This window comes from Echinops telfairi, unplaced genomic scaffold (genome assembly GCF_000313985.2).
Source record: "Echinops telfairi isolate 266 unplaced genomic scaffold, ASM31398v2 ScPeMD7_5;HRSCAF=22, whole genome shotgun sequence".
NCBI lineage: Eukaryota > Metazoa > Chordata > Mammalia > Afrosoricida > Tenrecidae > Echinops > Echinops telfairi.
The window spans coordinates 15,239,607-15,251,334 of NW_022103901.1; the positions used below are offsets into that span (position 1 = coordinate 15,239,607).

At 53.0% G+C, this 11,728-nt stretch overlaps 1 protein-coding gene across 1 annotated transcript in view; it reads right to left on the bottom strand.

Moving 5' to 3' along the window:
• The window catches only part of ITGAL (integrin subunit alpha L), a 46,418-nt gene that overhangs the window by 32,524 nt on the left and 2,166 nt on the right, over window positions 1-11,728 (bottom strand). The window contains exons 3-11 of the mRNA XM_045285583.1: window positions 11,543-11,637; window positions 11,373-11,440; window positions 10,691-10,808; window positions 10,414-10,544; window positions 9,039-9,184; window positions 3,602-3,734; window positions 3,282-3,432; window positions 715-788; window positions 472-604 (exon numbers count right to left, since the gene is read on the bottom strand). Of these exons, the coding sequence (XP_045141518.1) occupies window positions 472-604; window positions 715-788; window positions 3,282-3,432; window positions 3,602-3,734; window positions 9,039-9,184; window positions 10,414-10,544; window positions 10,691-10,808; window positions 11,373-11,440; window positions 11,543-11,637 (1,049 nt within the window). The remainder of the gene's footprint in view (window positions 1-471; window positions 605-714; window positions 789-3,281; window positions 3,433-3,601; window positions 3,735-9,038; window positions 9,185-10,413; window positions 10,545-10,690; window positions 10,809-11,372; window positions 11,441-11,542; window positions 11,638-11,728) is intronic.

Here is an 11,728-nt window from a genome sequence, read left to right on the forward strand (position 1 = left end):
AAAAAATAATTAATTAATTAAAGAAATATTGAGATTCAAGGACATTAAAAAAGAAAAGGAGCCGTTGGGCCTCCTGCAAATAAGGTGGGGGAAATCTCCAGTGACGAACATTGTACACGTGACACCAATACGAGTTCCGACTCCTGGTGGCCCCACGGGAGACAGGGTGGCACTGGGTTCCAGAGGGTGCCGGGGGCTGGTTTTTCAGAAGCTGATCACCCGGCCTTGCTGCTGAGGTGCCTCTGGGCAGACTGGGAAGCTCCAGCCTTTCTGTTATCAGCCGGGAGCACTGACTGTGAGTCCTCTCCGCTCCTCCCAAATGTCATACGCATATCTGAACTCTGAGTGGCTTGTGCTGGTGGCTCGGTTGCTGCCGTCATTGTTCGGAGAACAGCCCCCCTCCTGCCCCCACCCCGGCGCTCTCTGGCCACTGAGAACCAGAGGTCTTCAGCAGAAGAGAGAGGTACTCACCCAAGTAGCCCGCTCTTGCTTCCTGAGTCAGTGGCTCATTCCCAACAAACGTGTTGTCCCGCAGGTCCGCCCTCAGGTCTAGAAAGCCCCCGGCCCAGTCTTTGGCTCCAACTGCCCCCACCACTCCGTGGCCCTGCCCAGAGGAAGGAAGTGGGGATCAGCCACGCTCCTGGCGTGGACGCTGGCTCACAGCCCTCTCCTCGCGGCTGCTCCCAGGCCTCCTGCTTCCGTCCGAGCGCTCACCCTGCTGAGGTCTGCGCTGATCCCGCTGGAGGACAGCTCCATGTTGAAGGACGTCAGGTCCTGTTTGTTGGTGCCTGGGGGGAAGCAGAGGAGCCTGGGGCTGAGACCCTGGGGCCATAAGAGAGGGGGACTAAAGAAGAGACAGAGGCAGGGATGAGAGGGGAGGGCAAGTTTTGGCTCCAGACAGACCTTAATTCTCAGTTCATGTTCCCAACAACTCCATGAATCCCTGAACACCACCTCGCGCAGCGGTTCTCAACCTGTGGGTCGCGACACCTTTGCAGGTGGAACAACCCTTTCACAGGGGTCGCCCGATTCATCACAGTAGCAAAATGATGGTGATGAAGTAGCAAGGAGAAGGATTTTTTTGGTTGGGGGTCACCACAACATGAGGAACTGTATGAAAGGGTCACGACATTAGGAAGGCTGAGAACCGCTGCCCTAGAGCATCCAGAGAGTAGGCTGGGGGATCTTTCTTAATGTGCCTCAGTTGGGGAAGCCTTTTCTTGACGATGCCATTCTTGCCCACGGCTGTTTAGATGAAACTCTAGCCTCCTAGTCACTCTGATCTACGGGTCAGCCACCAGTCATGTTTATCTGTGACGGTTTCCTTTGACCTCCCATGACCTTTTCAAAGCTCTGCCTCTCAGCCCACTCTTGGACATGGGGTCTGTGGACTAATGGTCTCATCATCTGGACGGCCTATTTCTAGGGTCCTCTTGTCCTTGTCCCATTTCCTAAAACCAAACTCACGGCCATCCTGACTCGTAGTGACCCTAGCCCCTATGGGCTTCCAGGACTGTAACTCTTTCCGGGAGCAGAGAGCCTCCTCTTTCTCCTGAGGAGAAGCTGGTGGTTTCGAACGGCTGACCGTATGGTTAGCAGCCTGACGTATAACCATTGTCCCATTTAAGACTTAATACACATTTCTAAAATAAAAATAAACAAGTCCAACCGTCTCTGTCCTTACTGTGTGCTCTCATCACACTGCTCTGTTGGATTTTATCCCTCCGACCACACGCTCCTGGTCTTTGTTTGCGCGCTCTTCTCTCGGTCTGTGCTCAGCACACTCACGACTTTTGCTTCCTCAGCTTCTTGTCTCAGCTCTGAAGTCACCTCCCAGAAGCCTTCTTTGAAAAGTCACCTTTGAGTGGCCTCTCCCGGGTTACATCTATCTGATCACATTATTTGATGTCTTATCTCACATATCACCACCTTTGTCATGTTGGCTCTTTCTGTCCAACGGGAACATGTCCTGTTTGCTAGCTAATATCACGGTAAATGGAGAAAAGATGGAAGTTGTCAAGGGTGTTGTCTTGCTTGAATCTACATTCAGTGATCACGGAGGCAGCCGTCCAGAAGTCAGACAACACATCGCGTTGGGCAAATCTGTTGCACAAGACCTCTTGAAAGTGTTGAGAGGCATTGCGATGCTACTTTGAGGACTAAGATGTGCCTGACACTCACCGTGGTATTTTCAATCGCCTCCTATGCACGAGAAAGTTAGACGGCGATTAAGGAAGACCCAAGAAGAATGGATGTATTCGAATGACGGAGCTGGAGAAGAATGTTGAAAGTACCAGGGGCTGCTCGCAGAGCAAACCAATCTGTCTTGGAAGAAGTGCAGCCAGAACGCTCCTTAGAGGCAAAGAGGGCGAGCCTTGGTCGCATCTACTTTGAACGTGTTCTCGGGAGATACGGGTCCTTGGAGAAGGACCTCCTGCTTGGTCAATAGTGGGACAGGGAAAGGGAGGCAGACCTTCGACACTGTAGCTACATCACGAGAACAACCGTGAGCGTGGACGGGACCAGCAGCGTTTCATTCGGTGGTACCGAAGGTTGCTGTGAATCGGAGGAACCTAACAACATCAGCAACAGCCTCCTGCCTCTTCTGAACGAACGTCAAAGGGGACTTGCCCATGGGAATCATGTCCCTGAGTAGACTAAGCCTTCCATAGCCAGCCATTCTTCTGTTGACAACAATAAACACCTCCCATTCTGGGCGAAGGAGGAGGGCCTCTGTGCTCCTCCCCCGGGGCTAACCTCTTAAGGAGTGTGGAGCATCTTGCCGCCAGCAGGACCCTGCTGATCATAGCGACCCCTGTGGGTTACCGAGACTGTAACTATTGGCGGGAGTAGACAGCCCTGGCTTTCTCCTGCAGAGCTGCTTTGTGGTTTCGATCCACCGACCACGCAGATCACAGCCTGACACGTAGCCACTACCCCACCAGGGCTCCCACTGGGAGCCTAGGCTGAGTGAAAGGAGAGAGTGGAGTCTGGGTGGGAAGGAATGACGGTCATTCTGCAGGGGCCCATGGGACACCAGCGAGATGAAGGTCAGCCCCGAGCCTCACCTTGCATCCAAGGCAGCTCCAAGAGGAGGGCCAGGTTTAGGTGGGAAAATTCGAGGCCACTTGTATCACCCTCCCTGAAAGTCCCACCAGAGCCTTTCAGTCAGGAGCGCTAGATCGCAAAGTCAGCTGCTCCGTCAGGATTATCCACCCGTCTCTAATCAATGACCCGGGAAAAGGCTGTCCCAGCCCTCCCTCCCCGTGCCTGCCACTCACCCTCGATGTCGTACATCTTCTTCTGCAGCTCCGTGAATAGGCCTTTAAGCTTCTCAAAGGTGTCCAGAATCTTGACAAACTCCTCCGTGGGCTGGGAGGCAAATTTGTGGAGCGCTTCTTGATTTTCCTGTGTCTTAAAGTGCTTCCCGATCTGTGTGGGAGCAGAGAGCGGCGTCTTCAGAATCGCAGGCCCCAATGGGTTTCTGTGATTCCCCCGGCTTCCCAGCTCGCACCCCAGGCAGTCAGGGGAAGGGGCTTCCAGAAGAGGGGAGGGATGGAGATGAGACCTAAGAAGGAGCAGGGGCCTTGGGGATCCGTACCCCGATGATGTAGCGGACAATGTCTTTGGCCGCGTCAATGTTGCCGTTGTCAGTAGCTTCCCCGTCGGTGATGATGATCAGGACTTTGGTGGCGTCTGGCCGGGCCCCCCGCTCTTTCCGGAACACCTCTTTTCTGTGTCCAAGAAGGAAGATGAGAGGCTCCTCAGAAACCTGGACCTAAGGTCCCTTCCTCCCCGCTCCGCCTTTCTCCCATCTCTCTTCCATCCCTACCCCACAGCGCACTCCATCAGGCCACGGTGGTCCCTCACTGCACCATAGCTCTCGCTGTATTTGCCCCTCGGATACTACAAACCTGTGCTGTTCTCCAAACCCTCCACTCCACCTTTGCAGCTACGCATCTCTAGCCCAACCCCCCCCAACCCCCCCCCAAAACTCATGGCCATCGGGTCAGTTCTGACTCACAGTGACCCTACAGGGCAGGGTAGAACTGTGCCTGCGGGCAGAGAGATGTCCCTTTCATGGGAAGAGAAAGCTTTGTCTTGCTCCTCTGGAGCTGTCACGCTTCTGCTCAAAACCTCCAAGAGGTGCATCGTGGTCAGAGGAGAAGCGAGACCCTCCAAGTCCCTGCTGCTCCTGGCTCCCAGTCTCTCTCGTCTCATTTCCTAGCACCGTCCCCTCACTAAGGAGCCCTGGTGGTCCAGCGTTGCTGGGTCGGCCACTAAGCTTTCTGCTCCCGTAGAGAGTAGCGAGACTGTCCCTGTGGGGTGGCCATGAGGTGAAATGGACCGGATGGGAGTGAGAGTTTTGTTTTTCCCTCTCCACTACTTCTCTCTAGCTCAGCGGTTCTCAACCTGTGGGGTCGCGACCCTTGGGGGTCACATTAACATAACGACAGTGATGAAGTAGTAAGGAAAATAATCTCATGGTTGGGGGTCACCATGGCATGAGGAGCTGTGTCTGAGGGTCCACTGGTCTAGCCACTGGCCTCCTGGCTCTTCTTGAAAGGTCCTAAGCCTGCTCTCCCCTCGGGCTCTTTGCAAGTCCCTTTGCCTGGAATGGCCAGCCTGTCACGCCCGTCTAGTTATTGACCCTGTTGGTTGTATTTCCATCACGGCGAGTTTTATTGGTTTGAAGATGAATATACCAGCAGGGAGCGAATGGCGCCCACAAGATCCGTAACTAGACACGCGGGACGACAGACGGGAATGCGACATCCAATGAGAAGAATAGAGGTTATGTTGGTGCCAAGGTTGGTTGGCCAAGCTCACTGCCATCGATGTGATTCGGACTCACAGTGACCCTCTTTGGCAAGGTGGGTTTCCAAGATCGTAAACCTTTCTAGGAGTAGAAAGCCTCATCTTTCTCCCAGGGAGCCGCTGTGGGTTTCAAACTGCTAACCTCACAGATATCAGCCCAACTCGTAACCACTTAACCACCGGGGCACTTGGTCAACCAGGGATTGAATCGACCTAGAGGTGCCTTCGCAGAAAGGCCTGGGGGATCAGCTTCCCAAAAAAACCAGCCTGGAAAACTCTATGGAGGAACATTCTACCTGAACACATGTGGAGTCCAAATCAACTCACTGGAAACTTTTAAAAAATATTTAAAAATATATAATACATATAGAAATTTCCAGGGCTTAGAGCACAGGTCAGCAAACACCCCCCCCCTACCCCCCCACCCCCGCCAAATCTCTCTCACCATGTGTCTTTATATCAGCGGTTCTCAAACTGTGGGTCAGACCCCTTTGGGCTCCGAATGACCCTTTCACAGGGGTTGCCTAAGACCATGGGAAACATCTTTCCAATGGTCCTAGGAACCGAGACACCGGTCCTCTGTCCCTCTCCAGGCGGGTCCGCCCACGTGCAGATCTGCTGATCTGGTGAGCAAGAAGCTATCTCAACCTTCGCCCCGACCGTTGGCTTTTTACGCATACTGTCGCAAAATGTAGCAATGTCGTTTACTGTTGTTATGTTAAGACTGTTATCCATGCTACACCATGCTTCGAGACAAGATTTCATTGATTTGTCATTTTAGAAATAAATAGTTCACAATATAGAATTACATATTGCTTTTCTGATTCATCACTGTGCTTTCAAGAGGTTCAATGTGTAACAATGAAAATCCATCCTGCCTATCAGATATTGACCTGACGATGCATCACAGTAGCAAAATGACAGTGAGGAAGTAGCCATGCAAATCATTTGATGGTTGGGGGTCACCACCACATGAGGCACTGTATGAAAGGGTGGCGGCGTGAGGAAGGTTGAGAACCACTGCTTTACATGATCCCTGACCTGCTGATCCACGAAGGCTTCCCATCTTTTTAAAGGTCTACCAGACAAAGAAGTGAATTTAGCCTTGTGTCTCTGGCTTACACAAATGGACCTGGGAATTTCCCAACCACCCATGGGTCTTTCTTCGCATAGAGCAGTCAGGCAACACTGAAATGTGTGCAAAGGCCGTAGAGCCAGGGACCGCAGCCGGAGAACTTCAGGTACCGGGTGTGGGGGCCTGATGCCTCAGCCATGCGTGTACCCGAGCCTGGCTCATCTCTGAGAACCTGCAGCTCTGTCCTGAAAACTCTTCCCAGAATACATCTGTGCAGCCCTTCGAGCACATCTGTGGGACACAGAGAGGTTTCTCCCAAGTGTCTCCCCCAAATATATGCCAAACGTAACTACGTACAACTAATGGTGAATGATGGTCAAGCTCTCTCCTTGAAGTTATCAGCCATCCAGAGCAAGCAGACCCTATTGTCTGTCCCGCCTGAGCTGGGGCCCACTCCCGACTGTTAGGGACTGGGATTGCTTCCCCTGGAAGCTTAGAATAAATCAAGTCTCAAGGGCAATCAAGGTTAGGCCGCCATCATGAATCTAGGCTCCGCCCATCTTGCCACATGTGTACCCTCAATTCCTCCTCTTCCTAGAGCCTGTACACCCCTAGATCATCCCCCTCCCATTACTGTATCACCTACAGTACAACCCCTTCCCGTGCTGTATGTCTTTACCTGTAATCAGGGGCCTTGCACACTCCCAAAGATACACAAGCCTTGGTTAGAAATAGATCGCTTTCCCCTGCCCTCTCAGCGTGGGCTGTGCGCGGACCTGGCTGTTGAGATCATGGCCGTCCAGGAGGTGAGCATCCTGCCATGAAATGTGTCTGACTCCTTGATGTGACTCTCTCTCCTCTCTCTCTCATTCTCTACGACTTGACTATCATCTTTACATATTATCGCTGTATAATTGCGCCTACCGAACCCGTGATTAGTGGTGGGGGGCTGGCTTCCCCCCACATCCTTTTATGACGATCTTTAAAAGGCTTATGGTGAGTATGCCTCTTCCCACCGCCCCGGGGCCCCCAAGCTCTGTGAGTCATTCCAGTGAATTATCGAAAACTACTGGGGGGTCATGAAAGCCAGCAGGGCCTGATATCTTCCTACTTGGCAACTGATTAACAGGGGTCCTCAAACTTTTTAAACAGGGGGCCAGTTCACTGTCCCTCAGACCCGCTGGAGGGCAGGACTATAGTTTAAAAAAAAAAACTATGAACAAATTCCTATGCACACTGCACATATCTTATTTTGAAGTAAAAAAACAAAAGGGGGGAAAACACCCGGCGGACCGGATAAATGTCCTCGGCAGGCCGCATGTGGCCCTCGGGCCGTAGTTTGAGGCCGCCTGGATTAGAAGGACAGAGTTCTAACTGGTCAGGAGTCAGCTGTGGGTGGCTGGTGAAGAGGCTATGCAGGCAGTTGCTTGGTAAAGACCTAATTCTGGGTCGTTAGGGATTAAGGTGGCACGTAATGGTTATGTGCTGGAGTGTGAACCTCAAAGCCCCAGTCGTAACCGAAAACCCTAGTCACTCTGAGTTCCCGTCTCGGCAACACACGGGGGCAGTTCCAATGTGTCCTTGGGAGCCACTATGGGTCAGAGTCCACGTGATGGTGGAGAGGGAGGGACTGAGAGAGAGAGAGAGAGAAATGCCACACGGGTGGCTGGTGTCCGAGGTGGAGATGTGGAAAATCAGGACCCGGATAATCTTCCCACTTTGTGCTAATCATTATTTGTGTGGGGTTTTCAGCATACCTAGCCAACAAAGCCTGAAATGTTTGCAATCTGACTCTTCACTAAAAGAGTCTGCCAGCCCCTGTTCTAGAACATTCTCTGGCATACAGTGGGTGGACAAGTTGTATTTATTCAATACATTTTCACGATTGTCTCTTTTGCTTCCACAAAGGACACCTTCTAAGACAGTGGTTCTCAACTTCCCTATGGCTGCCACCCTTTCATACAGTTCCTCATGTGGTGGTGACCCCCCAACCATAAAATGATTTTCATTGCTACTTCATCACTGTCATTTTGCTACTGTGATGAATCGGAAGACCCCCGTGAAAGGGTCGTTCGACCCCCGAAGGGGTCACGACCCACAGGTTGAGAACCGCTGCTCTAAGGTGTCTTCCCCCTTGATGGTGCCCCGGTTCTTCAAGAACAGCCCCTGCCCACAGAGGCTGACTCTAGACTCTGTGTGGGTGCTGAGTGACCCTATGCGATAGGGTCTACCAGCTCATGGTTGGGTGGGCCCATGGACACCTGAGGATCCACCAATCAGATTTTGTCAGCCTTGGAGGCTGAAATTCAGGTTGTCCCTCTGAATGGAGGAAGCAAGGCTGCCATTTATTGAACGGACTTGTTTGACCCTTTCCATCGCAAAGCTGTCTAGAGAGAGAGGAAGAAAGGGAGCCCCATGGGAAAGAGGGACATGCCCGGGAAGCAGCTTAAGGAAGTATAGCACAGGCATGCTTAATGTATGCAAATTCAAGGAGGCCTGCTTGCTGACAAAATGAACATGAGAAAAGTAAGTGAAATAATACACGAGAGCCTTCTTTTCAGTCACTCAGCTGGGCTATCGTCCCCTTCCACAACCAGTCACGCGTTCTCCTGGCTGGTCTCATATTTACAGGTAAATGTGTGTTTCTTTCGCCGAGGAAGGCCCTGGAACCCAATCAGGCAGACCCTCGATTGAAACGCAGCAAGCTGAGCCAAGGCCGGGGAGGAAACACCTTCTGAGTCAACTTTGGGAAATCAGGGTCTACACCTGTTTCCCACCTGGGCCTTGAATGTACTTTGAGGAACAAGCCAGGGGCTCCTTCACGTATCCCTTAGACTATCTGAGATGTTGGATCACCGGCTGCCTTCCCAAGCGGACCCCACCGGATGGAGCTGCCTCAACGCCTTGTTCCAGGGCCGCAGGAGGCCTGGCAACACTGGCTGTTTCGAGCTGCATTCTCCCACGGATTTCCCTTTGGGATCTAGTCCACAGAGTGGGAATTTCTGCTAGTTCTCGTCAAGAGTGCTGGCTCACATCAGTCCACTTGATTTCTCACAATGATCTGATGCGCTCCCCACCCCCAACCCACCCTCCAACCCAGAGGAGGCTAGAATGGGTAGCTTCACTCCCCCAACGGGGAACTCACGCGACGTAGTTGATTGCACCAAAGGTGTTGGTCAAATGGAGCATGTGCTTGACATTGGCTAGCAGGACCTCAGGATCCTTGAGCCGAACATAATCCAAGAAGTTAAATTCTGTTTTGTAGGTTGTGGAAAACTGAACAGCAGCAAACTAGAAAGGAAGGGAGAAGTGCAGTGGCGTGCCCCCTGGCTTTCCACCCATTCATTCCTATCACCACCTCCTGTCCAGGGCCCGGGGAACTCAGCTCCACGTTCCCGCCTCCAGTCAGAACTCTTCCTGGAGCGGCCGGAGGGATCTGCCAAAATGATTCCCTATGCATTTAACCCAGGAAACCGCACAAAGTCCCGCGAATCAGGAGGGTCGGATCTCCGGGTCTGCTTCAAGAACACCTGTGACACTGCCCAGGCCATCCTGGGTGTGCCAATCCGGAAAGCCACCAAACAGCTGAAGGACTTCATCGGCAGAAGCAGGGTGTGTCCTACCGACGTCACAACGGTGACGTTGGTAGGTGTGCCCACGCCAAGCAGTGGGGTAGGACGGAGGGTCGGTGGCCCCCAAAGAGGGCTGACTTTGTGCTGCACGTGCTTAAAGAAGCAGAGAGTCATGCTGAACTTGGGTTTAGATGTGGATTCCCTGGAGCACATCCAGGTGAACAAAGCCCCCAAGATGCGCTGCCAGACATGCAGAGCTCATGGTCAGATCAATCCGACCCTGACTGAGAAGGAACACATTGTTCCTAATCCAGGAGAGGAAGTTACCCAGAAGAAAAGATCTCCCCGAAAAAAACTGAAGAAGCAAAAAGGTATGGCTCAGGAGTAAATTTAGCTTAAAATAATAAAAGTTAAAGCAGGGGGGAAAAAAGAAAAGAAAATGAGGCGCTATAGACTTGAACATGGAAATGAACTGAACTACGTCTCCGCTTCATGACACAGCCCTGTTTACTGCTGCGTCCGCCTCTCTCATCAGTAGGGATTGTTCCAGGTGCCAGATGTTCGCTCAGGGACCCCGCTCACCTGGATACAGCTGGCCGAATCCAGGATGGTCGCCCAACCGAGACCAAGTCCGTCAGAATCCCTTCTTGGAAAATTTCGAAATTTACGGAGGGGGGAATGGGAATTGTAACCTAGGAACCGGGGAGCTTTCACCAAGCCGTGTGCCCCAAAGAAGCTGAGCGAGCTGGTCCTCAGACACCGGAGAAGGGGGTAGAAGCAGAGACGGGAGAAGGGAAAGTCCGGGCAGCTTTTTACGCCCGGACGCTTTCCTGCTCCTTCCGGAAGTCTGGCTATCACCCTGCGCTTGGGTTCCGGAGACACCTCTCACCCACGCTTCCATCGAGGCGAAGCTGGTTCAGGGGGGGCATCCGTATTTACTGTCCTCACCTGGTAGGAAGAGTTGCTGAGTTTTTTCATCACATCCTTCATGAAGTCCAGAATTTGCTCGAACTCATCTAGCTGCATGCTCCTTGAGCCGTCAAACAGAAAGACCAGGTCGACGTTGCCCTTGATACATTCTGCAGAGGCCCGACATAAAGGCACCTGGTGAAGGGTCTTCCGGGTTGGGACAGGGCCCACGCTGGCCTTCATGTCGGGGCAGCCGCCTGGAGGTGTGGTTACCCCCCCGGATCCCCAACCTCGTCCCTGGGGTGAGGGGGCTTACCCTGGTACCCAGGACGTCCTTGCAGCACAGGGTCCCCCACATTCTGACGGAAGAGGTAACACTGGCCACTGAGGTAGATGTTCTGGTCACATGTCTGAGAGAGCCCAGGGTCACAGGCCTGAAGAAAGCAGAGGGGAAAGGGTGGGGGCACCCTCCAGCTGCCTGTCTTTTGGACATCAATTAGCCCAGAGCAACCCCCCTTGCAGCACCACAGCCCCTCTTCCCTCAAGGCTGCCAAGTTCATTCTCATTCATAGCAACCCGGTGGGATAGAGTTGAACTGCCCAGTATGGTTCGAAGCTGTCGATGTCCGGAGAACAGACGGCCTAGATGTCCGGAGAACAGACGGCCTAATCGTTCTCCCAAAGAGCAGCAGAGAGGCTCCAAGCCCCAATCCCTCAGTGGCCACCCTACCCTTCCCCCACAGTGTGACCAGGGGCCCTTCTTTACATCTAACAGGTCGCTTTTGCCTCCTTGGTGTCTTATATCTGAGTTAAGTGTCCAGCTGTGAACCACCAGGCCAGTGGTTCGAATCCACGCAGCTGGTTCTCAATGCACACTGAGGGCACGGGACTCTCGCTGCTGCCTTGAAGCTCCCCGGGGCTCTTTGCCCCATTTCCTTCTTCTTACCCACCCAGTGTTAAGCTCCCCAGGCCCTGATGGCGCCCTACACAGCATCTTACCAAAAGGTTTCCGCTCGTGGGGTCCACAGACAAGGTCATTCCCAAGTACTTGGAAGTAGAGTTGGAACCTGTAGGCATCAGGAGATTGGTCTGGAAGGACTTGGGCAACTCAGGCATTGGGGCCACCCTGATTCCCCCGAGACTTCACTCCTCCCTCACCAGGGACTTACCGCCCAGGCTGACTGGTAGGCAGTGCCCAGTGTCCGACTGACATCGATAGAGGCTTCCCAGGCTGCTCCCCTCACCTGGCGCTCCTACAAGAACCCTGTGAGAAATCTCACCTGTGAGATGAAATGCCCAGGTCTTCACCCACCCACTCCCGCCTACAGCAGGGGTTCAGGTCCCCCCAAAGTTAT